This window comes from Mandrillus leucophaeus, unplaced genomic scaffold, assembly GCF_000951045.1.
Source record: "Mandrillus leucophaeus isolate KB7577 unplaced genomic scaffold, Mleu.le_1.0 Scaffold2, whole genome shotgun sequence".
NCBI lineage: Eukaryota > Metazoa > Chordata > Mammalia > Primates > Cercopithecidae > Mandrillus > Mandrillus leucophaeus.
In genome coordinates this window covers 4803907-4830990 of record NW_012102031.1, presented here as the reverse complement: position 1 = coordinate 4830990, position 27084 = coordinate 4803907, and the positions used below count along the sequence as shown (strand labels likewise).

General features: G+C 55.1%; 1 protein-coding gene and 1 long non-coding RNA gene across 4 annotated transcripts in view; one reads left to right on the top strand and one right to left on the bottom strand.

Moving 5' to 3' along the window:
- The first annotated feature begins 570 nt into the window (after positions 1-570).
- On the top strand, positions 571-1827 carry LOC105538879. The gene is made up of 3 exons (XR_001005977.1): positions 571-891; positions 1307-1519; positions 1551-1827. It is a non-coding gene; the product is annotated as an uncharacterized LOC105538879 (long non-coding RNA).
- The window catches only part of LOC105538880 (casein kinase I isoform epsilon), a 26678-nt gene continuing 1401 nt past the window's right edge, over positions 1808-27084 (bottom strand). The window contains exons 1-11 of one of the 3 annotated variants that reach the window (XM_011978868.1): positions 27010-27084; positions 24392-24479; positions 13329-13439; positions 13060-13208; positions 10880-11108; positions 10070-10240; positions 8990-9138; positions 4563-4755; positions 4331-4470; positions 3491-3555; positions 1808-2447 (exon numbers count right to left, since the gene is read on the bottom strand). In XM_011978868.1, the coding sequence (XP_011834258.1) occupies positions 3523-3555; positions 4331-4470; positions 4563-4755; positions 8990-9138; positions 10070-10240; positions 10880-11108; positions 13060-13208; positions 13329-13439; positions 24392-24467 (1251 nt within the window). In that variant the 5' untranslated portion in view covers positions 24468-24479; positions 27010-27084 and the 3' untranslated portion in view covers positions 1808-2447; positions 3491-3522. Of the gene's footprint in view, positions 2448-3490; positions 3556-4330; positions 4471-4562; positions 4756-8989; positions 9139-10069; positions 10241-10879; positions 11109-13059; positions 13209-13328; positions 13440-24391; positions 24492-27009 lie in introns of those variants that run through there. The other 2 variants (XM_011978866.1, XM_011978865.1) reach the window with 2 other exon arrangements.

Below are 27084 nucleotides of genomic sequence, written 5' to 3'. Positions count from 1 at the left end.
GGCTTGGCTGAAGGACCTTGCCCAGGGTCACTATTGGAGCTCGCTCCAGCACCCTCCCTCATGGAGCCCCCAGGGTCAGCGGTGGAGAGGGTCACACCACCTCCACAACCCACACAGCGAGATGGCCTGGGCTCAAGTCTTGCCTCTGCCACCAGAGCGTGACTGTGGGCAAGATATTTTACAGCAGGACCAGTTTCTTGTCCAAAGGTAGAGCTATTAACAGGACCTAACTCAGAATTTTTGTGTGGATAAACCATGTGTGAAGAGCTTTTAGGGCCTTGCTTCTCAAAGAGGGGTCCCAGGCCATCAGCACAGCTGGAGTGTGCAGGGAGAAGCTCTCAGCCCCACCCCACCCTCTTTACAAGACCCCCGCGTGGTGTCTGTGTGCACTCATGTTTTCAAAGCCCCCTGGACACCCCAACCACAGCCCAAGTGTTGTGAACGTGGCCCCAGTCACACCTGCCTCCAGGGCGAGGGCTTGTTCCTGACTGTGCTGATCCCAGCAAGACCCACTTCTGGTTCTGCGGGGAGAGTCCCAAGGGCACAGAGGTGGACAAAGGGCTGCCTCCATCACTTTATCTTTTCTACTTTATTACTTCAAATTAACAACCACAATAAAGCTCAAAAAAGTCCAATATTTACACAGGAAAAAAGTACAAAATTCCCCCCAAAGTTCTTCAGTATTTTTTTTCAGTTTTTTAAATTACAAAGTAATAAAAAGCTTTGCTCTTTAATTAAAAAAAAAAAAAAAAAGGAAAAAGGGGAAACAGAGGTAAATAAATTAGGAAAACACACACACGGAGAAAACAAACAAAAATAAAATAAAATAAAAACAAAAAGAGGTGTTAACTAGGAAGGATGAGTTAATCCAAAACCCAGCCCTGACCCCAGGCTCCTCCTCAGAAAGGTGGAACCCAGGGAGAGGGGGGACCCCAGGTGACTGTCAGGACCAGGGAAGTAATCTGTAACTCAGAGCCAGATGCCTTCTGGAAGTAGTCTCCATGGATTCTGCCCTAAAACCAGGAACGGAAGATGGAGCTGCCACCGGCTGATGACGGGTTGAGGGGGATCGGTGGCAGTGAGGACCCTCTGAACTCTGAGGGATGCGGAGGTCACCGCCCACCCCCATGTCCTTGTTAGTAGACACACGAGAACGGGAATTTGGGCTGGCAGGCGGGGCAGGCCGTGGCACCTGCTGTCCTGGGAAACACAGGTCAATACATCCACACACGCACACAAGGGACGCCGACCCCCACAACCTCCCCATCCACTCCATGGAGAGGCAGAGGGGGAGCCTGGAGGCCAGGGGGACACTGGAAAAGCCCAGCACAGGAAGTCGGCCACTGTCATCTCAGAGTGGGTGGGGCTGTGCGTATCTCCTGGATTGTGAGGCTTGGGAAACTCGGTGGGAACTGCCTTCAACTGACCACACCACTGCCTGGTGATGCTCGAGGGCCGGCTTTGGCTCTGGGACCTGTCACTTCTCCGACCCGGACCCGACCCGTTCCTCTCTGGGCAGGTGACGGGTGGGGGCAGTCCTCTCCGGGCAGGTGACGGGTGGGGGCAGGAACAGGAGGCCGGGCAGGGCCGTGGCGTCTGGCTCCTGTAGCCTGGTGTTGTCAGGGGAGCATCTGGCAGCCTGAAGGTTGGGGATAGCGGGCACCACAAAGGGGCAAGAATCCTCAGTGCTGAGGGCATCTCATCTTCTTGCCATTGGCAAATAAATCAAAGAAACAAACTCCATCGTCGGTTTTGTGCTGGGTTTTTTTGTTGTTCTTTTGAGTGGTTTATTTTTGCCATCTTTTTTTGTTTTTTTAAAAGAAAATACAGTGAAGACACTAGAAGGGAGAAGGCAGAAGACAGGTGAGGTGCACAGCTGTCTCTGGCTACTCTTTTTTTTTTTTTTTTTTTTGAGATGGAGTCTTGCTCTGTACCCCAGGCTGGAGGGCAGTGGCACAATCTCGACTCACTGCAATCTCCACCTCCCGGGTTCAAGCGATTCTCCTGTCTCAGCCCCCCAGGTAGCTAGGATTACAGGCGCCCACCACCACACCTGGCTAATTTTTGTGCTTTCAGTAGGGATGGGTTTTCACCATGTTGGCCAGGCTGGTCTCGAACTCCTGACCTCAAGTGACCTGCCCATCTGGGCCTCCCAAAGTGCTGGGATTACAGGTGCGAGCCACTGCACCCGGCCCCCGAACTCCTGTCTTCTCGTCCTTTGGTCTATCTCCCTCTGAACCCCAGAGCCTGGCTCAAGGCCCAGCACGCTAGGAGATCCACCTTCATGTGACAGAAACGGATTATCTCCCTCCTCTGCCCTCCTGGTGAGCATCTCCCCACCCCACCCCCAAATATCTGTCCAGCCAGCCATGGACAGCCTGGTTCCTGGGCCTGAGATCTGAGGAAGGCCTGTCCTGTTCATGCCTCCTCTCTGTGTGGATGAACTCCTACAACACAGACGACACACAGATTGTCCCAGTGTGAAGTCGAGTCCCCTGACGTGTCGGGCTACTGCTACTGCCTACAAATGGACACACGTTCCCCAGACAGCTAAGATTACACCCTCGACAAGCCCACAGAGCCCCTGCCACCTCCCCTTTCCCAAGCCAGGTCCCAGAGTGGAGCGTTTCCATGCCCCGCTTCAAGGCCTCATGCAGTCAGGGAAGAACCGGGAGGCTCACGCTGGCCAGAGGGCCTCTCCCAGTCCTACTACAGAGGCCGAAAAAGGGCTCCCTTGCTTCCTCCACAGTCCTGTTGTGAGTCTTGTGCAGGAATTAACTTGCGTAACAGCCCAGAGGCTGAGACAGGGCTAATGCCGTGGGAGAGGTCAGAGTGTGAGCCCGTGGCCCCATCTCTGCTGGGAACCAACCTCCCAGAACGTTTTTTTCTTTTTCCTTTTTCTTTTTTGTTGAGACAGAGTCTCGCTCTGTCGCCCAGGCTAGAGTGCAGTGGTGCAGTCTCAGCTCGCTGCAAGCTCCGCCTCCCGGGTTCACGCCATTCTCCTGCCTCAGCCTCCTGAGTAGCTGGGACTACACACGCCCGCCACCACACCTGGCTAATTTTTTGTTTTTTTGTTTTTTGTTTTTTTTAGTAGAGACGGGGTGTTGGCCAGGATGGTCTCGATCTCCTGACCTTGTGATCTGCCTGCCTCGGCCTTCCAAAGTGCTGGGATTACAGGCATGAGCCACCGTGCCCGGCCTCCAGAATATGTTAAGGCAGAAGGAGACAGAGGGCTGGCCGAGGGCAGAAAAAGTTTTTACAGCAGAAATTAATTCATGCGGGGTCAGGCCTGAGCAGAGAAACCGTTGGCCCTGAGCCAGGCAGGCTCCAAGGTTTTAAACTCCTTGACGCCCCTTAGAGTTCTGGGGCACCTGGTACCATCTGCCACTGCCACTGCCACCCACCCCTTACAACACATTAGTCTCTTTCTGGGGCCTGGGAGCTTCTAGGCCGGCTGGGCTGGTTGCATCTGCAGCAGTCATGGACTCACCTAAGCAAACACTGGTCCAATGGGGGCTCTCCTCACTTCCCGAGATGGTCAAATGGCACACTTGTCTTTTGAGGGAGGAAAGGGAGAGAGAGGGAGGGACAAGCTTCAAGTCAAGTCCCTCAGCTGCTGGCGATGGAGATTTGGCAAGTCTCTCCCCGCTGAGGAGTTCTACCCCCACCCCCACCTCCATGCAGCCCCTCAAGCCGAGGGAAAGCCTGTGTGATTCCAGTGACTCTAAGATGTCCCTGTCTGTAGGTAAGAACATTGCCCCGGAAGGCAAACCTGCTACCTAAGTAAATGGCCAAGGAGGGTTCTCTCGCAGGACTCCCTCCTCGCCCACAGGCAGGAGGACGAGGGCAGGGCTCCCATCCACCTCTGCCAGGACACCTTCCCTGGGCAACTACAGATTCCCCCTTCCCAAGTGTCCCCATCCAAACATGGCCCCAAAGTGGATGGGACCTCACCGCCCCTACACCCCATGCTCTTGCCAATGCTCACGGGGGTTCCTGGGCGCTCCCTGATGTCAGGGAGTAGGAACACCTCATCTCCGAGCCCCTGCTGCCCACCCCGGCTGGGCCGCTGGCAGTGAAGGCTAGAGCCCAGCCGTGACACTTGTCAGGGAATGTTACTGCCCTGAGCCTTGGTGAATGACTTTGCTCAAGAGGGCTCATTAGACCTCAGAGGATTAAATGAGGCCAAGTCCCGGCTCAACAGAAGGGGTTCACTCTGAGGCAAGCAGCGTCGACGGGGAGGGAAGAACAGAGCCGAGGCCTGACCTCACCCTGGGGGGTCTCTAGCTCAGTTGTGAGGCCCAGAGGGACTGGCAGGGGGGCAGCTCACCTGTGAGGCTGGGATCCGGGACACCTCTTGCCGCCCAGTGAGGTCTGAGGAGGAGACGTTGGCGGGCGCGCCCCTGTGCAGCCTCATACTCACCTTCCTCTCCCGGTCGACCCGTGAGATCGCTCTGGGAGAAGTATTGCCTGGAGAAAGAGGCGTGAAGAGCCACCCTCAGAGTGGGCACAGAGCCCCCCACCCACCCTAAGCCCAGCCCACTGCCTGAGTCCCTGCTCACCAGCTGGCTGGATGCGGGAGGCTGGCGTGGAAGCCACGGGCTCGGCGGCACTGCGGAGCCGGTTGGCAGTGGCCCCCGTGGGTGGGCCAGGGGGCAGGGCTCGGGTCGCGGACCCCCGTAGCTGCCCCATCCTCTCCTCGCGCTCGTGTTCTCGCCGCTCCCGGTCCACGTCCTCGGGGTTCCGGGCTGCACCCTGCAGGGATGCAAGAAAAGACACCGGTCGGCCCCAGAGGCCAGGGTGTTCTCGGCCCAGCAGCCCTGCGGGGCACAGCAGGGGAGGGAGGCCGGGTAGGTATCTCAGAAACCCTCCGCTCCAGCCTCCCCTACAAGCGCGGGAAGCCATGACCCCCAATCACACAGCACAGAGACACGAAGCCACACAACCACCGAAGGAAGGAGAAAGCAGGAGTCTGGGGGCAGAGGGAGGTCAGTCTGCCCTGCTCTCCCGGGATGGAGCCAGAGCCAGGACAACTAATGCCCCCAGGATGATCAAGAGCACCTCTTGGCCCTCCTGGCCTGGGGCTGGGCCTGCCCTGGCCCCCCTCGGTGTACCAAGAGCCCTTAACTACTCAAGGTTGCCAAATCAGGCAGGGAAGCTGTTTAGAGGCCTCTAGCAGACTGGCTAGGGGTGTCCAGAGTGGGAAAAGGACAGGCCCAGAGTCACAAAACTAGTGGAAGTGGGCCAGGACTCAGACCAGGTCTCCTGGTACGCAGCCAGGGGCTCTTTGCACCAGGGAGCTGTCCTGCCCCTGCTGGGACCTGGCAATGGCTTCTGGCAGGTGCCGTGGCGGCCACAGCCAGGAGGCCCAGGGAACCCACACACACACCGCCTGCCTTGGGATGGGCGCTCAAGGGGAGCTGGAGAAGAAAATGGGGCCATGTGGCCCATGGAGGAAGAAGAGGCCCAGCAGGCACGGCTGGAGCAGAAGGGGTGCCCTAAGCCCCCAGGTGCCGGCTCTATAGCCACTGCTGCCCCTGTGCAGGAGGAAGTGAGAAGGGGCCAGAGAAGAGCGTGTGTGGGGGCAGCGCCCGACTGCGTTACCTAGTTCATCCCGGGGCCGTCCGCAGGGAAGGGCAGGGGGCTGGCAGGAAGGGGGCCGCATCTGTGGAGGAGAGAGCTGCGGGCTGAGTGGGGGGCCTGCTCATGGGCCACAGGGTGTGGTTCCTGCAACCCATGTCTCTCCCAGGAGACTAGCCAAGAGGTGGCGGTGGGCCCTGTCTTTAAGCAACTCCAGGAAGTAGCGGCTAAGACCAGAATGATCCCTGAATCTTAGTGAGGCACCAAGGCCCAGAGAGGCCTTGTGACCTGCCTGGGGTCGCACAGCTCAGGGCAGAGCTAGGGTCTGAACCCAGGCCTTTGCCACCTAGTCCCACTCTGCTCTCTGTACCCCAAGAGGTCACTGTTCAGAGCCTTGCCTTAGAACACTCTAGAAGACGCATCTTCCCATCCTCCCACCCAGAAGCCTCTCAGGCAGGCCTGGGACCACCAAGGCTCTAACTCCTGACCTCTGGTTCTCACCCTCGGCTCCCATTCAGTTGCAGGCTGGGAAACAGTGACTCAGCCAGAGCCCCAGCAAAGCCTGGGGAGGAACACGAGCTGTGGCATCTCCGTGCTGAACCTTCTGTGGGCAGGGCCACATCAACCCTGCAAGGCAGGTCAATCTCATTTCCATGGTTGGGATGCAGAGGCTGAGTGACTCACTCCACGGTGTGGAGCCCTGCAGCCAGCAGCCAAGAGGAGCGCTGGAGCCCCTGCCCTTTGTGAGCCCAAAAGGCTCAGGCCATTGCCAGCCCGGAGGCAGGAAGTGGGCGACTCTCCATGGTCCCATCCATCCCGCAGGACGCAAGAAACACACAGCAGGGAGCTCTCTTGGCCTTTATTGCCCACAGAAAATGCAAAAGATCAGCAAAGTCACACGAGCATCCACCTGTCATCATATGGACCTCTGTCCTTGGCTGTGTTGAATTCCTTCCCGGCCGGCTGACTGGACCTCGGAACACAGTGGCTGTATGTGCTGCGAGTGGCTTCCAGGCTCCAGGGATCCACAGATCCCAGCACCCCGGTGCAGAACACCACAGGCTGTCCTGTCTACTGTCGGGCTGGAATGGGAAGGGCCCGGCCTCAGGGTGAAAGTTCCCATTGCATGTTTTCCAGGTGCTTCTGCCAGAGGACTGCTGGAAGTGGTTCAGCTCACTACGGTGGCCGTGGCAATGAGTCAGTGATTGGCAAAGGATAAGGCTGTGGGCACCTCTGCCCAGCTTCTAACTTCAGGGCCTGACTCAAGAGGGACTCCAGGAAGGCGGTCAGAGCAGCAGCAGTGGATGGAGAGGTGCCCCTGGCCTGCTTGGAGAAGAGATCTTGCTGGCTAGACAGTCTTGCGAGACTCCGTAAGGGAGGCACCTAGAACAGTGACGTCCACAGAACGTTCCGGATGAAGGAAATGGTCCCGTCTGCCTTGCTGGATGTGGTGGCCACTGGAGTGCAGGGGCGTGATCTCGGCTCACTCCAACCTCTGCCTCCTGGGTTCAAGCGATTCTCCTGCCTCAGCCTCTCCAGTAGCTGGGATTACAGGAACACACCACCACGCCCAGCTAATTTTTTGTTTTTAGTAGAAATGGGTTTCACCACGTTGGCCAGGCTGGTCTTAAACTCCTGACCTCAAGTGATCTGCCCTCTTTGGCCTCCCAAAGTGCTTGGATTACAGGCATGAGCCATCATGCCTGGCTGACATTTCCAGTCTTGATTAACTTTAATTCATTAAAAACGTGTCGCATATAGCCAGTGGCTACCATCCTGGACAGTGTCAGTCTAGAGAATACAAAATCCATTTTTGGAGTTGTGCTGAGCTGGAGAGCCAAGCCCATCACGAACCAGACTTGGGAGTGACTATCTTGATGAGAAAGTGCCCAGTGCCCAATGCCCTGTGGTGGAAAGAGCTGGTCCCAGGTGCTCAAGGCCATGGGCCCCATTTGGAGCCAGAAGGTCTAGGGTGAAATCAGAGAAGACGCCCCCTGCCCATATCCCATTTCCAGCCCTGCTGAAAAGGGCAACCAAGGCCTCTCCCTCTCTGCCTGACCTCTGTCTCACTTCTTACTGAACAAGAAACCCAGAGAGAAGAAAAGCCGACCAACGTGCTGACCTTGCCTTCCAGAACAGAGCCTTGGTCCTAATCATCTAGCAGAGCGGCTGAGGACCCTGCCATGAAAGAGGCACACCAGGATGAAGCAAGAGGAGGTGTTTAATGAGTTCAAGTTCAACAGAGGCCGCTGACGGGGTCTGGCCGTGAGTCTGTCCTGGGACCCATTCCCACCAGGCCCCTTGTGGGCAGTGACCACCATCCCTCCTTCAGGCTGTCCTGGCCCTCAGGTGGCTGGCTACTTCCCTAGGATCCCATGGCAGGGCCTTTTCCACCATGCCCTCCACTGTGCTGCTATCTCTTGGGAACAGGGGGTCATCCCATCCTCCCAAGAAACACTTCCTCAGGCCTGGCCCCGATGGGCTCAGGCACACCTGGCGACATCAGAAATGGGGCCCTGGAGTCCAGACTACAGGCCAGTAGTTTTGGGGCAGCTCCTCCACCTCCTCCACCTCCTCCATGGGCCTATCTGGGGGGCTCTGGGTGCCCAGGGGCGCCGGGCACCTGGAAGGGACAAAAAGAGCACAGCTGAGGCTCAGCCTCTTGCGCTCGCTGATCAAGTGGCAAATTTTGGAAAAGCCAGGCCTCAGAGGATCCTTACCAGTAGGTGGATGAGTACGTGGGCCCGGCACAGGGACAGGGGCGGGGACAGAATGGTCCCTTCGCTGTCACAGGGCTGTCATGGGGCTGAGCCTGGCTAGAGGAAGCCCCCTTTTCCAGAAGAGATGTGAAACAAGACATATAATTTCACAGATTCCAGAGCCCTGGGCACAGCCGACCAATGCTGCTCCCCACTCAACCCCACCCCCGGGACTCTTAAAAGAGAGAAACAGAACAACTGCCTAGCCAGACCCAGGGTCCCATGACCAAGAAGAAAGCAAGCACCATGACTGGGTCCAGGCTGGCCAGAGGGGCCACAGTGCAGGTAGCCGCCTGGAATGTGCAGAATAGGAGCAGGACGGTGTAGGCGGCGATCAGGGCGGCGGGGGACACCGCCAGCACCACCCACGCCCTGCCGCGGGCACCCAAGAGGGACCCCAGGTGAAGCCAGGTCCTTCTTGTTTCAGCAGGAGGCAGCGCCCTGCCTGGGCCCTGCTGCCCACGGCGGCACAAGCTGTCAGCACGGATGAGGCAGGAGGGCTCCAGAACCCCGGTGAGGTCAACCACACTGTCCAGCTCATACCTCCCGTCTGTCGGGAGCCCCACCCGCCACTGGCTCACTCTGGCCCTCTGAGTCAGGGCCTTCCCCATCCAGTCCCCTAAGCCCGCCTTGGCCTCCAGGTGACTCACGAATTTCAGCATGTTCCAGTCGAAGACGTAGTCATAGGAGAAGCCCTGCCGGTGGAAGAGGTTGCGGAAGAGCTGACGTAGGTAAGAGTAGTCGGGCTTGTCGTCAAACCGCAGGGAGCGGCAGAAGTTGAGGTATGTTGAGAATTCGGCTGAGGAGGGGTTGCAGGGGACAGAGAAGGCAACCGTGAGGCCCACGCTCCCAGATCCCCTGCAGCCAGCACTATCCTAGCCACCCACTGCCCCACAGATACTTCCAATCTAAGAGAGGCAAGAAAAGGAGGCAACAGAACCACGGCCTTCCCTGGCCTGCCTGTGAGCAGAGCCTCTGCCACTTTCAGAGCAAGGGAAGACCTGTGAACTGTGGCCAGGAGCTTCTGCCAGGTAGCCGGTTCCAGGAGCCATGCCCACAGCTCTTCCACTGCCCTCACCAAGCACCCGGGGGTCCGCAGATCAATTGCTGCCATAAACTCAAAGGACTCAAGAGCCTGACGGACCTTCCAACACAACCTAAACAAGAGGAGAAAAACTTCCATTTCCTCCTCAAAAAACTGAGGACAGGGCCCTTGGGAGATGAGGCAGGAATGTGGGCTGGGGAGCAACAGGTGTAACAGCCAGGCCAGGGAAACCGGGCCTTCTGGCTGTGCCAAGGGGTGGCAAAGAGCCAGGGGTTACTGCTCAGGTGCCAAGGGCTGTGGGGCAGCCCAGTATGGGCTCTGTTGTTGTTGTTGTTTTTGAGACATCTCACTATCATCCAGGCTGGAGTGCAATGGAGCAATCTCGGCTCACAGCAACCTCCACCTCCCGGGTTCAGGCAATTCTCCTTCCTCAGCCTCCTGAGTAGCTGGGATTACAAGTGGGGCTAATTTTTGTATTTTCAGTAGAGACGGGATTTCACCATGTTGGTCAGGCTGGTCTCGAACTCCTGACCTTGTGATCTGCCTGCCTCAGCCTCCCAAAGTGCTGGGATTGCAGGCATGAGCCACTGCGCCTGGCCCTAGTGTGGGCTTTGGATGGCCTCACCTTTCCTTAGACAGTGCCTCAGGGACCCCCAGGCATGTCCCCTCCCACTGGGCTACTCACAGGGATAGCCTTTGCAGAGGACCTCAATGGGTGTTGACATCTTCTTCTCGCTGATCCGCTCATACTTCTGGCGCTTGGTGGCTGCTTTGAGTCCCTGCCAGGGCAGGGAGCCCAGGTTGAAGTACATGAGCACGTAGCCCAGGCTCTCCAGGTCATCTCGACGGCTTTGCTCTGCACAGAGAGTCAAACACTAGGTGAGGAACAGGGGTTCACTCAGGCCCCTAAGTCATCCTCTGGGTCATGCTCCTCACCATGCAAACCAGGACCCTCCTGCTCCCCCCATCAGATGTTGCTCACTGCACACATTTTAAACAGGCACTGCTATTGTCTTCCTCCTAGAGAGAAGAAGCCTAAGGCAGGGCCTTCTCAACTTAATTTGGGCCTAGTTTTTCCAGCTCAGGCACTTAATCATTCAATGACCATGACAGGGCACCTACTGCCCCCTTGCCTGGCCCACTCCGTGGAGAGGTCACAAGCTTCAGCATCAGACAGGGCCGGGGTCAAATCCAGCTTTGGCATTCGCTAAGCTGCATGACCTTAAGCAACCCGTGTTAAACCTCTGAGCCTGTATTTCCCAGCCTGCACCAACAGGGCAGAGGAGGAAGCAGGGCCAGCTTGGCTTACAAAGGGGAAGACCCGACTGTGCAAGAACAGGGATTAAGTCCGAGCTTGGGGGCAGGTGGGGTGGGGACTTTCTCATTAGAAAAGAGCCTGGGGGCCTCCATCAAGGTAGAGGGTGAGAGGGCTCCAGAGAGCCAGGCCCTGGCCAGCAGCCCCGGGTGCACACTGCTCCAGGCCTGGCTCCCTCACCAATGCCCAGGTGCGTGTTGATGGAAGCGTAGCGAGCTGTGCCGGTCAGGTTCTTGTTTTCCCGGTAGGGAATGTGCTGGTGGGTGCGGGCGTCCCGGTACTTCTTGGCCAGGCCGAAGTCGATGATGTAGACCAGGTTGCCCTTCTTCCCCAGCCCCATGAGGAAGTTGTCGGGCTTGACGTCCCGGTGGATGAAGTTCTTGGAGTGGATATACTCGATGCGGCTGATCTGGGGAGGAGGGGGCCATTTGTTCAACAGAGGGGCCCTCGCCCAGTGCTCTGGGCCAGGCAGGGGCTGGGGCCACAGAGGTAGAAAACGCACACATGGTCCCTGCCCTGGGAAGGGAGAAAGGTCTGCCTTCGACCATGAAGGATGATTAAGAGGCAGGCCAGAGAAGGCCTCCTGGAAAATGTGACATCAGGATGAACTCTGAAGGGGGAGTTCACCAAGTTGGTTGTGAGACAAAGAGAGTACTGCAGGAAAGCTGATCCAGAAATGAAGCGTCTGCTAGAAAGGCAACTGGTTTCCCATGGAAGGCTTGCCTGCCCGGCCCCACACTCACAGGACTCAGGGAGCCAGAGAGGCAACAGATGTGGGGGAGGGGCAGGGAGGGAGCACGGGGGAGCCTAAACCAGGCAGAGGTGACAGAGGCAGAGCACAAAAGACAGGGCTTCCGAAGGATGCCAAACTCAGACAGGCACATGGCCCTCTTTTCTTTGATTTTTTATTTTTATTTTTTAAGATGGAGTCTCGGTCTGTTGCACAGGCTGGAATGCAGTGGCAAAATCTCGGCTCACTGCAACCTCTGCCTCCAGGATTCAAGTGATTCTCCTGCCTCAGCCTCCCGAGTAGCTGGGACTATAGGCGCGCACCACCACGCCCAGCTAATTTTTTGTATTTTTAGCAAAAACGGGGTTTCACCATGATGGTCAGACTGGTCTCAAATTCCTGACCTCACGTGAGCCGCCCGCTTCGGCCTCCCGAAGTGCTGGGATTACAGACTTGAGCCACCTTCTCAGGCGAGTTTTTAAAACTCAAAGTAATATCCATGCACATGCCATGGCTTCTGGCTCTGGTCCCAGGTTCAGCACAGCTCAACATCTCCTGCACCTTTCTTGGGTTTCACACCACGAGGGGCTCTGGCAACCCTCTGCTCACACACCTTCAGCCTACGTCGCAGGACTTAATGCAGACCAAGACTAAAACCCCTGTACAAGATCTTCATGTTCCATTCCAAGTTCAAAATTCTACAGTTTCGTGTGTTCAAGAGGCTTTCCTCCCTATGCTGATGAAGGGCTTGGTACTTAACGGCCTGTTAGAGGGGTCTGGTTTGGCAAAGCGCTGAATGGCATCTCACCTAATCCACTCGATCCCTTCAACAACCGACAAACGAGAGACTCTCACATGAGGCCACTGAGGCTCAGAGGGGTTCGGCGTTCACCTACAGTCACTGGTCTGGAACAGGACCCAGGTCTGTGTGACCGACCGCAGGCTTTATAAATTACCCAGGGCAGACCAGACGCGGTGATCATGCCTGTAATCCCGTGTAATTCCCATCTTGGGAGGACAAGATGGGAAGACTGCTCGAGGCCAGGAGTTTGAGACCAACCTGGTCAACACAGTGAGACTCCCATCTCTATTTCTTATAATTGAACAGTATTTTTGAAATAAATAAATAAAACTACCCCAGGCAGAGTCCCAGGCCCTACCCCAGGAACCTGACTTGGAATGTCTGGAGTTGGGCCTGAAATCCACATTTTAAATAAACACCTTGGCTGGGCGTGGTGGCTCACGCCTGTAATCCCAGCACTTGGGGAGGCCAAGATGGGTGGATCACTTGGTAAAACTCTGTCTCTACTAAAAATATAAAAATTAGCCCAGCATGGTGGCAAGGCCTATCATCCCAGCTACTCATGAGACTGAAGCAGGAGAATTGCTTGAACCTGGGAAGCGGATGTTGCAATGAGCCAAGATCGCACCACTGCGCTCCAGCCTGGGCGACACAGTGAGACTCTGCCTCAAAAAATAAATAAAATAAATAAACACCTAGAATTCTATAGCCAGTGGCCAAGGTCTCCTGGCGCAGGCCCGTCCTCTGGCATCCTCTGGGGGCAGGAGGCAGGGCTGGTATCCTGGGCCCACAGGCATCTGGCTGGGGATGGAGGGGACGGGGACTCACCATCTGGTCGGCCAGGAGCAGCACCGTCTTGAGGCTGAACTTGCGGGAACAGAAGTTGAACAGGTCCTCGAGGCTGGGCCCCAGCAGCTCCATGACCATCACGTTGTAGTCGCCCTCAGCTCCACACCACTTGATGGAAGGGATCCCCACTGGGGGTCAAGCGGAGGGCCTCTGTCAGGGGTCAGAGGCAGCCAGCCACGCCCAGCCCGCCCTGCATTCATGGCCACCTACCCCCACCCGGCGCTCGCTACCGCCCACCCTGCGCTCACCACCGCCCTGCATCATCTTGTAGAACTTGCTCTCAATGTGCAGCTGGGGGTGCTTCGTCTTCACACACTCCAGCTTGATGGCGACTTCCTCACCAGAGGCGATGTTGGCACCTGCCCGGGGTGGGGAGGCAAGGGACCAGGGTCACCCTCAAAGGCCAGGCAGTCCCAGGCACCCCACTAAGCATTTCTGAGATCTGGCGTGCGCTGGGCCCGGGGTCATCTGCCCTTGAGGAGCTCTTGGGGGAGGCTGGGAAGTGGGCAAAGGAGCCCAGGCAAAGGTTTCCTGCGGGGAAAGAAGGTCAGCGCTGCGAGGGACAGAGGTGACACACAAAAGCTACCAAGGGCCACAGGTTGGGGCAACAAGGAGGCCCGATGTGAGTGGGGCAAGGGGCAGGGATGCAAAAGGCTCACAGACCACCTAAGGGAGGGGACTGAGTCCTGGAGCTAATTCGGGCAGCGGTGTCTGTAGGTTTGAGGTGGTGGCACGTGCAGAGAAGGGGTCCAATGGGGCTGGGCTGCCGAACACACCAGAACAAGCCAGGACCACCCTGGCCTGCAGAATGAAGACGGGACAGCCACAGCAACCCCTCAATCAACGCTGGTGCCTTCAGAGGCAGCCCTGCACATTCTAATCCAGTGCCTCATTCAATTCTCACTCCCTAGTTGTAGAGATGAGAAAACTGAGACCCAGCTCAGGGTCACGTGACCTGTAAATGGCGGCCTTGAGCGTCAACCCCGGCTCTGCTGGCCTCCAGCCTAGGTCAGAGGTCCTGCCTGCACCTCCGCCTCTCCCCCAGTGCACTCCTGGCTTCTTAAGGGGCCCTACAAAAATACCCTCACACACACTAAGGTCCCGCTCTCTGCCTGGGCGCACAGCCCAACTCAAGAAGTCACAAGAAAGACCAAACCCAAAGTGTACCTTGCCTCAGTTTCCCTAGCTGTATGGGGTGGATGAGATGTAGGGCTGGGACTAGGCTGGGTGACAGGGTGTCTCCTTCTTGGGGCCAGCAGGGAGCCCAGTAGCAGGAGTAGGACACTGTTGCATACAAACAGGCCAGAACAACCCCCAGGGACACAGCTCCAGGAGGAGTTCAAGACAGGAGAAAAGCAGGACCTCACATCAGAGGAAAAGATGAGACTATTCAGTAATAATGCCCCTGGAACAACCGGCTGGCGATCTGACAAAAGACACCATGGCTCACACCACAACCAGGGGAAATCTCAAGTAGAGGAAATGTTTGCATGTAAGAAATAAAGGTGGGGGTGTGAGTTGGCACAGCCCCTGTGCACCTCTTGAGTGAAGCTGAACATAAACAAACGCTCGCCCAAGCAACCCCAGTCCTGACTGTACGTCCTTCAGAAACATGTGTGCACCAGGGGGACAGGACAAGGATGGACACAGGAACAAACAGCCCAAGTGCCTGGCAGCAGAAAAATGGGAACAGTGGTGCAGGCACCCGGGAATCCCAGGCAGCAGTGAAGAGGAAAGGATGCCTGCTTCACACAAGGACCCCAGTCCCAGGGGTGCACTCCTCACAGCAGCCAGAGGGTGGAAACAACGAACATCTGTCACAGACAAAGGGATGAACGGAATGCGGTGACTCCACGCGGTGGAATGTTATTCAGCAATAAAGAAGAATAAAGCACCGATACACACTATGACACAAGTGCACCTTGAAAACATTCTACCCGAGGCCAGGCATGGTGGCTCACGCCTGTAATCCCAGCACTTCAGGAGGCCGAGGCGGACGGATCACAAGGTCAGGAGATTGAGACCATCCTGGCTAACACAGTGAAACCCCGTCTCTACTAAAAACACAAAAAATTAGCCGGGCATGGTGGCGGGCACCTGTAGCCCCAGTTACTTGGGAGGCTGAGGCAGGAGAATGGCACGAATCCGGGAGGCGGAGCTTGCAGTGAGCCGGGATGGTGCCACTGCACTCCAGACTGGGGCGACAGAGCAAGACTCCGTCTCAACAAAAAAAAAAAAAAAAAAAAGAGAAAGAAGAGTGTGAGCACAGCTCTACTTGTTTCCATATCAAAGCAGGCAACAAGACAATACAGACTTAAACATGAAAGAAAGGAAAAGATGAAATATCAGACGGTGGCTCCCAGGGAGGGATACCTTATGCCATGCAGGTGTTCTATATGTATTCTTTGTATCCACTCAACGTTTAATAGGAAATAACTATGAAATGTTAGAAGAAGGGAGAATTGCCTTATAGCCTTGGGGTTAGGCAAGGCTCTTATTTTTATCCCTGATTCAAAATCCTGAAGCCATTTAAAAAAAAAAAGAAAAAGAAAAAGAAAAAAAAGCTCCTTCCTCTCCAAAAAAAGAAAAAAGAATCCCTTCTGCATGGCAAAAACACCAGAAATAAAGTCGTAAGAAACATACTCACTTGCAATTCTTATCACAGGCGAAGAGCTAATATGTAATGAGCTCCTACAAATCAGTCGGAAAGAGACTCAACAGAAAATAGGCCAAAGAATTTGAACACACACTTCACAGAGAAAGAACTCATTAATAGAAAAGCCTTACTCATAGGGAAAGATGCCCAACCTCCTTGTAAGAGAAATGCAAATTAATATGATCGTGAAAGACCATGTTTCACCTAGGATTGTCAAAAGTCTCACGAGATAACACACCCCTCTGTCAGCAAGACTGTGGGGTGGTTGAGCACTCCTCTCAGGTGTTCCAGGCGTGAACTGCTGAGTCGCCACTGGAGGGGGATTTGACACCACTCAGCCCTGACCAGCAACCCCGCTTCTGGGAGTTTACCCGACATCCTAGCATGGTGCAAAACAAGGCAGGGACAAGGCTGTCGGCTGCAGGCTGTTTGCAACAGCAGAAGCTTGGAAACAACCCAAATGTGCCTCATGGGGGGCGGGGGGGGGCGGGTGCTGATTAAATAAAGAATAACCCATCCATAAAACAGAATACAATGGAAAAAGAATGAGGAAGCTCTCTCTGCACAGAAGTGGAAAGATCTCCAAGATACAGGAAGTGAAAAAGCAAAGCACAGAACAGTGTATATTCCACGCTCTCATTTCAGTTGTCTTTAAAAAGGTGGGGAACTAAGTATCTGTGTTTGGCTCTAGCTACATAAAGAAACACTGAACAGAAACATGACTGTACAGGGCTAAGTGGGTCAGGGAGGAAGAAGGGGGGACGCTTCACTGGATACTGTGTTATAAGTTGCAATTTCTTTCAACACCTTTATTGAGATGTAACTCAGATAACTCTTCAATTGACTCACTCAAAGTGTGCGACTCACTGTTTTTAGTATATTCACAAGCTTGCGCAGCCATTACCACAATCAATTTTAGAACACAACCAGCCCTTAGTATCAGCATCTGCCGTGGGTTCTGCATCTGCCGATTCAACCATAGATCAAAAATACGTGGGGAAAAAAATAACAATACAACAATAAGAAATAGGTTGGGCCGGGTGCGGTGGCTCACGCCTATAATCCCAGCACTTTGGGAGGCCGAGGTGGGTGGATCACGAGGTCAGGAGATCTAGACCATCCTGACTAACATGGTGAAACCCCGTCTCTACTAAAAGTACAAAAAATTAGCCGGGCGTGGTGGCAGGCACCTGTAGTCCCAGCCACTCGGGAGGCTGAGGCAGGAGAATGGCATGAATTCAGGAGGCAGAGCTTGCAGTGAGCCGAGATCGCACCACTGCACTCCAGCCTGGGCAACAGTGCAAGGCTCCGTCTCAAAAAAAAAAAAAGAAATAGGTTGGGTGCAGTGATCCACATCTGTAGTCCTAGCACTTTGGGAGGCTGAGGAGGATTACTTGAGTTCAGCAGTTCGAGACCAGCCTAAGCAACATAGTGAGACCCTATCTCTACAAACAATACAAAAGTTAGCCAGGCATGGTAGCACGTGCCTGTGGTCCCAGCTACCTGGGAGGCTGAGGCGGGAGGATTGTTTGAGCCTAGGAAGTCAAGGCTGCGGTGAGCTATGATCACGCCACCACACTCCAGCCTGGGTGACAGAGCAAGACCATGTCTCAAAAGTAGGTAAATAATATAAAAATTAAAAATACAGTACAATAACTATTTACATAGCATTTACATTGTATCAGGTATTATAAATAATCTAGAGATGATTTAAAGTATATGGAAAAGGCCGAGTGCAGTGGCTCACGCCTGTAATCCCAGCACTGCGGGAGACCAGGCAGGCGGATCACGAGGTAAGGAGTTCCAGACCAGCCTGACCAACATGATGAAACCCCATCTCTACTAAAAACACAAAAATTAGCCAGTCGTGGTGGCAAGTGCCTGTAATCCCAGCTATTTAGGAGGCTGAGGCAGGAGAATCTCTTGAAACTGGGAGGAGGAGGTTGCAGTAAGCCGAGATCACACAACTGCACTCCAGCCTGGCGACAGAGCGAGACTCCGTCTCAAAAAAACAAAGTATATAGAGGATGCGGATAGGTTATACACAAATACTCTAGTTTTTTATATTAGGAACTTGAGAATCAGAGGATTTTGGTATCTGAGGGGGATCCTGGAACCTATTCCCCACAGGTACCGAGGGTGGGGGGCTGTATTTTCTTTTTGAGACAGGGTCTCAATCTGTCACCCAGGCTGGACTGCAGTGGCACTAACACAGCTCACTGCAGCCTCAACCTCTGGGGTACAAGTGAGCCTCCCACTTCAGCCTCCCAAGTAGCTGGCACTACAGGTGCCAGCCACCACACCCGGCTAATTTTTATATTTTTTGTAGAGACAGGGTTTGCCATCTTGCCTAGGCTGGTCTCCAACTCCTGGGCTCAAGTGATTCACCTGCCTCAGCCTCCCAATGTGCCGGAATTACAGGCGTGAGCCATCGTGCCTGGCCCAGGAGGGCTGTATTTTCATCACCCTGAAAACACCTGTAGCCTTTAGTGGGGTCAGGCCCTATCTCCTCGCTCCATCCCCTGCCCCCCAACTAATCTACATTCTGTCTCTATGGATTTGTCTTTTCTGGACATTTCACAAAAATAGAATCAAATAGAATCATACATGTGATTTTTTGTGACTGGCTTCTTTCACTTAACACATTTTTGTGTTTTGATTTTTAGTTTTGTGTGTGTATTTGGATTTTTAATAAAAGAAAAAGAAAAATAGAATGAATAACTCAATCTAGCCAGCAATAGGAAAGAAAGTACTTTGCAAACTGTAAAGAGCTTTTGATACATCAATGCTCATCACTGGGATGAGCCACACAGGTTTCCAGGGGGCAGTGAGAATATGGCACGGGAGGGGCGCTCGGCTCCTTAAGAGTTCCCTGGTTGTGCTCCATTTCCCCACGAGCAGAGAGGCAGGAGAATGCAGCGGTTAAAGTGCGAGTTTCAGAGCCAACCTGCTAGAGCCCAAATCCTGACTCGGATATCCCCTGGCCGGGGTCCTCAGACAAGGCACTTGACCCCTCAGAGCCCCAGGCACCTCAGGTGTAAACCAATGACACTATCTGGCTCATTAGGATGTTCTGAGGGACAAACATGCTTAGGAGAGTGCCTGACACACAGTCAATGCTCTACGATGTCCGGCTTGATGGGAAGTGCAGCCCCTAGGCTAGAGATGAGCCGGTGTCCAGCCAGTGGGAGGAGGGGAAGAGGGAGTAAGTCACGCTATGGAGGAAAGGAGAGCCTCCGGGAAGGCAGGCTGCAAGGGCTCCTGGCTCCCAAACAGGACTGTACTGGACAGACAAGAGAGGTCACGGCACAGGCAGAGGCCCAGTAGGAGCGGGCGCAGCGGGAACCCTGGAGTGGCAGAAAAACACAGTGGAAGAGGTGGGCAGGGGAGAGATCTGGTCTTGAATGGCCGGCTAGGATCCTGGCCTTCAGCCCGAGGCACCAAGGGCCATGTTCAGGTGTGTGATCACAGGATCTCTCAGCCTTGGCACTCCTGACGCTGGAGCTGGAGAACTCCTGGCTGTGGGGCTGCCCTGGGCACCGCAGGGCATCTAACAGCACCCATGACTCCTACCCACTAGATGCCAGGTCACCTCCTTCCCCCTGAATTGTAACAACCAAAAGTTCTCCAGATCTTGACGTATGTCTCCTGGGAGACAAAAATCACCCTGTTGAGGCTACCTGGTGGTAAGAAAGGGCTGGAGGAGGCCAGAGCGGTAGTGGAAGGCCTGGGAAGGCCACTACAGAGACCAGGCATGAGCTGACAGTGGCCCTGCCCGGGCAGGGTGCAGAGAATGAGCGACACTTTGGAGGCAGGGCCTGCAGGACTTGGTGACTCGGCAGATGTGTGCAGGGAGGAGAGGTGCTGGGGAGGTGCTGGGGGCGTGCTGGGGATGTGCCGGGGAGGTAGTGGGTAGACGGGGCCCTCCTCCCATCGAGCCCTTACCCCACCCGTCGAGTACTACTGTTTGTATTTTTTTTTTTTTTTTTTTTTTTACAAAGCTTCACTTTGTCACCCGGGCTGCAGTGCAGTGGCATGATCTCAGCTCACTGCAACTTCTGCCTCCTGGGTTCAAGCAATTCTCATGCCTCAGCCTCCCGAGTAGCTGGGACTACAGGCAGACACCACCATGCCTGGCAAATTTTCGTATCATGAGTAGAGATGGGGTTCTGCATGTTGGCCAGGCTGGTCTCAAACTCCTGACCTCAAATGATCCGCCTGCCTTGGTCTCCCAAAATGCTGAGACTACAGGCATGAGCCACTGCACCCGGCCTACTGTTTGCATTTCTGTTTGACATGTGGAAAAACAGACACCAAAGGTCAAATGATCATATGCCACACATGTCCCAGGGACAGAGATCCAAGCTGCTAGGCAAAGCCTCTGACTCCCGCAAGTGCTGGAAACCTGCCAGAGCTGCCTCCCCCTGCAGCAGGTCCTGCCACCAATGAGTTCCTTGGTGGCCTCTAAATTCTATCAGGAAGCTGCCAGGCTTTTCTCTGAGCTCCCTTAATTCTTACAACCACTAAGCTGAGGTTCAGAGAGGTTAGGTAACTGGCCTGAGGTCTGACAGAACTGGTTGGGGCACAGCCAGAATTTCAGTCTTAGTCCCCAAAGTCCCTGTGTTTTTTCTCCACTCCAACTCCAGGTGAGGCCTCCCGGCAAAGGCTGTGTCTGGCAGCCAGCTGAGCATAGATGCAGGGGTGCCCCCCATGCGAAGGCCTAGAAGCTGGAAGAACTGCCTGATTTCAGGAACAGAAGATGTCCCATGAGTAAGACACAGTGGGGGGACTGCCAGTTCCCAAAACAAACTTGGACACAGAAAAGGGCTTGGACTTGGCTGGCCCTAGAGGGGCTGGGAACTTGGCAAGTTCCAAGTGGCCACAGGCATGGCCAGCCTCACATGGGGGCCTACTTGACACCTACACAGACACATGGACACAATCGGGGACCTGGGTGGACTGGAGGACAGGGGATGAAGCCCACCCGTCCCGGCGGCGGCAGCAGCAGCAGCAGCGGGGACAACCTCAGTTCCCACCCATCAGAGGCCTGGAGTATTCCCTGCATTAACTCTCACCCCTGGAACCACCCGTCAGTGGAGAACACTGTTCTCCTTTCAGAGCTGAGGACCAGAGACTCTAAGAGGTCTAGAGAGTTCCCCAGGATGCAAGTCTAGAGAATGGGCCCAGATTTGGCCACCTCTGGACCCTGGATGGGCAATAGCAGGTCCTTAACAAAGCAGGCCCCACTCTCTTGGCTGACCCCTTATGATGCAAAGGGAGGAAGGGCAGAAGTCACATCTATAGTGTGCTGGCCCTCAGGTGATCCTGGAAAGCAGGGCTTGGAGGACACATCCAGCCCCACCTGCAGAGGCCATCTGGAGTCAGGCCCTGGCACGGCACTGGGGATAAGAATGTGGCCAGAGCATTGAATAAATGGAGCCGGTGAGGCTGGCCAGGGATGCCCTACAATCACCACTGTCCCCAAACCAACAAGACAGGGGCCCAGGAGGGTGCTGGCAGGATGGTGAGTCGGGGCAGGGTCCCCTGAGGCCCTTGCACCAGGGAACACAGAGAGTCAGGAGTCTGACTCGCTTCCCCAGACTCAGACCCAGAGGACCCAGACCCTTCGAAAACAGTTCCAATGGTGGGGGCAATGGTGGGGGCACAGCGTACAGCACCTATTGCTGGGCCCAGCACACGTGGGTACTTTACACACCACAACCTCATTACTTCTCATGACCCCATTTTGCAGATGGGGAAGCCGAGGATGGACAAGGTCATCACCTGCCCAAGTGCATACAGCTCATAAAAGGGAGCACCAGCACCCAAACCTAGGCTGAATTTACTCCAGAGCCAGTACAAAGAGGAGTAAATCTGGACTTAGTTTTTTAAATGAATGAGATGACTATGCAGATAAACAGGAAGTCCTGTCCCCAGGGAGGTTCCACCACACGAGATTCTGGATTTTCTGAGTGATCTTGGGCTACCGCCCTCCAGCCACGGGCCTCAGTCTCCTGTCTGCAAAAAGACAAGACGGGACCTGGGATGGGCACTGTCTAGGAACAAGGCTGTGCCAAGAGCTGTCTCCATGCCCTCTGACCTCCAGCCAGTGGCTCCAGGCTTCAGTGCTGAACCCAACAGCTTCAATCATACGAGGGTCCTTTACACCCACTCCAATTTCACACAGTAAGGAGCTGGGTACACTCATTTCAGATGTGAAGACTGAGGCTCAGCATGATACAGTGACTTACTCCAGGTCACACAACAAATGAGGAACAGACTGGGGATCTGAACCTGGACTGACCCCCAAATCTCAGCCTTTTTCTTTCCTTCTTTTTCAGGATGGAGTGCAATGACGCGATCTCAGATCACTGCATCCTCCGCCTCCCAGGTTCAAGCCATTCTTCTGCCTCAGCCTCCTGTAGTCCCAGAGCCAGCCCCTCTAAGATTTATCCTCATTCCTGTCCCTGCGCCCTCAGAAGCAGGCTAGACACACCTCTGTGCCTTGGTTACCCTCCTTGGTAAATGAAAATCAGCTCTGTCCAGTGCAGAGACTGGGACTACAGGCATGTGCCACCACACCAAGCTAATTTTTGTATCTTTAGTAGAGACAGGGTTTCACCATGTTGGCCAGGCTGGTCTCGAACTCCTGACCTCAAATGATCTGCCCGTCTTGGCCTTCCAAAGTGCTGGGATTACAGGCGTGAGCCACAGCTCCTGGCCTCCTTTTTTTTGAGACATGGTCTCACTCTGACACCCAGGCTGGAGTGCAGTGGTGCAATCTCAGCTCACCGTAGCCTCAACCTTCACGATTCAGGTGATTCTCCCACCTCAGCCTCCCGAGTAGCCGGGATTACATGCACGTGCCACCACACCCAGCTAATTTTAGTATTTTTCTTGTAGAGATGGGGTCTCATCATGTTGCCCAGGTTGGTCTCGAACTCCTGGACTCGAGCAATCCGTCTGCCTTGGTTTTCCAAAGTGCTGGTATTACAAGTGTGAGCCAGCGCACCTGGCCATCCCAGCCTTTTTCTATTCTGCTGTGAGGCTGCTGTGCATGCCTGTGCATGTCACAGTCCCCATTTTCTCATTGGTTTGCTTGACTAGCCTTCAGTGAACACCCACTGTGCTGACCACTAGCAGATACTACCTAACGCCTGCCTCCCCGGGAGTAGCTTGGCGTCGCAGAGAAAACCTATGAACCAGCTGCGCCGCACACTCTCCCTCCCTCTGAGCTCCCTAGTGTCCATGGGGAGAGTCATCCACTAAACACTCAGCAATGAACTGCACATCTGGCTGGCACTTTAGAGTTTACAAAATACTTTTCCATCTGTCATTTCATCTGTGCCTTAGAACCTTTCTTGATCAGTCAGGCAGAATTATCACAAACTTTACAGATGGGGACACTGAGGCACAGAGGAGCCGCACGACCTTCCCACAGCCACACAAAGCCATGTCTAGAACGCCGAACTAGACGTCTAACATCTCCCTCAGCATGTTCTGTCTTCCACGCTCTCACTCATGTGGCGGGCTGTGGGCATACAGGCTGCTTCTGCCAGTTTTCTAGAGTGGTCTTGGGAGACCAACTTGACCATCTGTGCCTCAGTTTCCTGATGTGCCAAAGAATCTGGTACTATCTCTAGGGGCTGCAGAAAGTACCCTGCAAGGAAGTGCTCAGGGAACTCCCAGTCTCCGACCCAGTCTCCATTGAGGCTTCCTTAACACATTTCACACTCCAAGGGACCCTAACCATGGGGTAACAAAAACCCCGAAGTTCTGAACTGATGGACACGGCACACAGACTTGGTGATCTCTGCACTGGACAGAGCTGATTTTCATTTGCCAAGGAGGGTAACCTGCTTCTGAGGGAGCAGGGACAGGAATGAGGATAAATCCTAGAGGGGCTGGCTACCTCACTCCGCCCCTAATCCACAATCACCAACACTAAATACCTTCCCTTTGGACCAATAATCACAAAGGAAGGGCCAGGACTCATGACCGTGCCCCCTAAAAGTGGCACTGAAAGGCGCAAGCCTCATTTCTCCCAGGCCAAGGGGAGGACTGAGAGGTCAGTGACTTGTTTAAAATGCAACATCACAGCAAACTCATACTTTCAACAGGAAGCACGTCTGGAGAGAAAAAGACAGAACTCCCTAATGAGGAGACCCCCCCCACCCCGCCCCCGAGGTTACAGGGGAGCCTGCGTCATCCTAAAGCCTGCCAGGGCTGGGTTCCAGGAGACCAGGACATAGGGGCCTGGCTAGGGGTCCAGCAGCAACCCAGATCTCTTTTATCTACCAGTATCCTTCTCCCAGGAAGCAAGGCAAAGGATGTGAACCCCGCCTGGGTTTTCCCACACCCAGCTGGGGACCCAGCTGACCCGGGACACTGAGGCACAGAGGAACCGCATGACTCCTGCAGAAACTGGAGCTAAAAATACCCTCCAGTGCCCAACCTGGCCTGTGACAGGAGGAGCCCCCTGGCCTGCCTCCCGACTGACTACCTGCTGCTTCCTTCCCGACCTGGAATGGCCCTGGGGCAAATTATGCCCCTGGAGCCACATTCCAACTTCAGAGCCCCAAATCCTGGGGTCTTTCTTCCTCTTGGTACCACAGGCTGGCCCCAGGGGCTCCAGCTGGAGTCAGGAACACTCACCCAGGTAGATATCTCCGAAGGACCCGCTCCCAATCTTCCGTCCCAGGCGGTACTTGTTCCCCACGCGTAGCTCCATGGCTCACTCTTGCTGCAGAGGAAGCAGGAACATGAGGGTCAGTGAAGTGGGGAGCCAGGAAAGGGGTCCAGCCCAAGGCCAGGCAGAGCCACCAGGAACTCGAAGACCCACATTCTCGAAGACCACATTCTGCAGGTGTCAGGCGGCCCACAGCCTGCACTCCACAAACCTGGGGAACAGCTAAGGGAGGCTGAGGTCAGGTTTCAGTGTGGCCAGAGGGGAAGCGGCCAAGCAAGCATATCTTTGGGGGACACTCATTCAGGGGCCCCTCAACAGAAGCTTCTCAAAGGATCACAACGGGCATCAGCCCTCTTACACCTCTGAAACAACAGGGCCTCTCCACTCCTATCCCCAGGCTCCCACAGCCTGGCCTGGTCTTCCCAAGTACTGCCCCTGCCCAGAGGCCAGACCTCACCAGTGCCCAGCGTGCCCCTGCCCAGAGGCCAGACCTCACCGGTGCCCAGCGTGCCGTGCAGGAGAAGGTCATATCCCCTACTGGGGGGAAGGCAGGAAAGAAACACCCTAGACCCCCACCTTCCAGTCGCCTCCCCATCTCTACATCATGACACCAAGAACCTCACGTGGAGGCCCGTAGCCTCTTGGATAAACTGTTTGGAGCTGGCGTCCTTCAAGACTAGGAGGGTCTCCTAAGAGCGCCCTCATAGAACAGAGGGCACTGAGCCAGGGTTTTAGCCGCCAGCCCCCGAGGGGTGGGAGGAGTTCTGATGTGAGCAGCTTCTCTCCTTCCTCAGGGCCAGGGCCACCCTAGGAGGGACCCCTCTGCTCTGGCCTGGGGCAAAAGTCTGGACACCCTGTTCCTGGTCAGCAGAGGAGGAAACTGGAGGCCTGGAGGCAGTGCTGCCGTGGGCACAGGGACCAGGGACTGCAGTAAGCGGGGGAAGGGTGATTACAAGAGAACCAGAATCAAGGACTAGCAAGAGGGAACTCCTTTCGCAGACAGGGTACTCAGGCCCACAGAGGCCACGCCACCTGCCCCACACCACCCTGTAGACGGTAGCAGCCTCGCCTAGGACACGGCTCCGGCCATCCCACCTGGTGGTCTCCCACACTCACAAACCAGGCAAAACAGGAAGACTGCAGAGCAGCTGTGCTGGCACAGAAGATCAGCCCCTTGCCCGTGCCAAGTGCTGCCCCCAACGACCAGGCCAGCCTGGGAGGGAGATGGATTGCAGGGACAGTGGGCAGAGCCCAGGAGAGAAAGGCCAACCCCAGCAACCTGGCTCCCCAGGAGCTCACCAGCCCTCCACCAATAACCATGAGGCAGGGACCTCCACCCCAGCTGGCCAAACTCTGGGCTCTCAATCAAGGGCCACTGCCCACATGCTTGGCCTGTCTCAGCTGAGGTGCCACGCTGCCAGGGGAACGCAGTCCACGTTTGCAGGAAACCCACACGCCACACACCCCACGTACACACACGTCCAGCTTCCCGAGTGTGTACACTCCAAGGGAAGAAAGAAAAGCAGGCACGCACAGTGAGCCCTGTTGTGGGGGGCGGCGGGGGGGGGCGGAGGTGTGCACGCAACCCCCCCCACACCCCAGTCCATTTTCCGCCAACACCAATTCAGAGACCACACACGGCAGCCAGGAAACCCGCAGGTTAGGAAAGGAACATAAATATACCCGCATCCTATATTACATAAATACCCACGCCGGGTTATATAAATACCCATGCCCTCTGTCTGGGTGTCTTACATAAATATACTGCACATGACCCCCCAGACTCTCCCCACTCACCGGCTGTCTGCAGAAAACGGGAGCGGGGAGGGGCAAGGCCTTCAGGACCCCGACTGCTCTGTGCCAGCCATCCAGACCCCCAGTGCCCTCCCCAACACCCCTGGGGTTCAAGGTCTCTGGGGGAGCCTAGACTGTCCCGGCACCAATCCCCAAAAAGCCTCCCAGAGGAGAGCAGAAAGGCTTCATTCAGAAATGGAGAGGCTTTTCCGTTTTGCTGCTTCTCCCATGGGGGAGGGGGGAGATAAACAAAGTGGGGGGAAAAGTGGATAGGAAGGTTCAAGAGTTTCAGCAAGTTAAAAAAATTAGACAAACTACCAACCAGCATGGCACACGGGCAGTGCTTCTTACTCCCCGACCACCATCGCCCACCCCTGAGCCAGGGCCCTTGTCCCTTGGACGATTAAAATAAAAATTGAAGGGACATCATAGAAAGGAAAGCAAAGGAGATCCAAAACAGGCATTGCTTGGAAGCAACTTGAGACACTGTGTCCCCTTCTCCTCTCCCCAAATCCTTCTCCAGGAAGGAGACTATGCCAAGAAGAAAATATGCAAGAAAACTAAGGGGAAAGTTGGGGAGGGGGTTCACCCCACTTCGAGTTTGGGTATTAAGAAGGGCTTGGGAATCCTCTGTCTAACGACACCCAGACACAGTTTTACGTTCCTTAGAGACTTGCAAGACACGAATCTCTCACACACAAAAATGGGAGAATCCGATCCGATAAATAACCCCCACCCCTTTCTTTCTCTCCACAAAGAAAAACAAATCGGTGGCCTGGTGACCACACACATCTTCACCTTAGGACCCCCAAACGCCCGCCATCCAACGAGCGGGAGCAGCCTTGCGGACCCCCAGGTCCGGGCG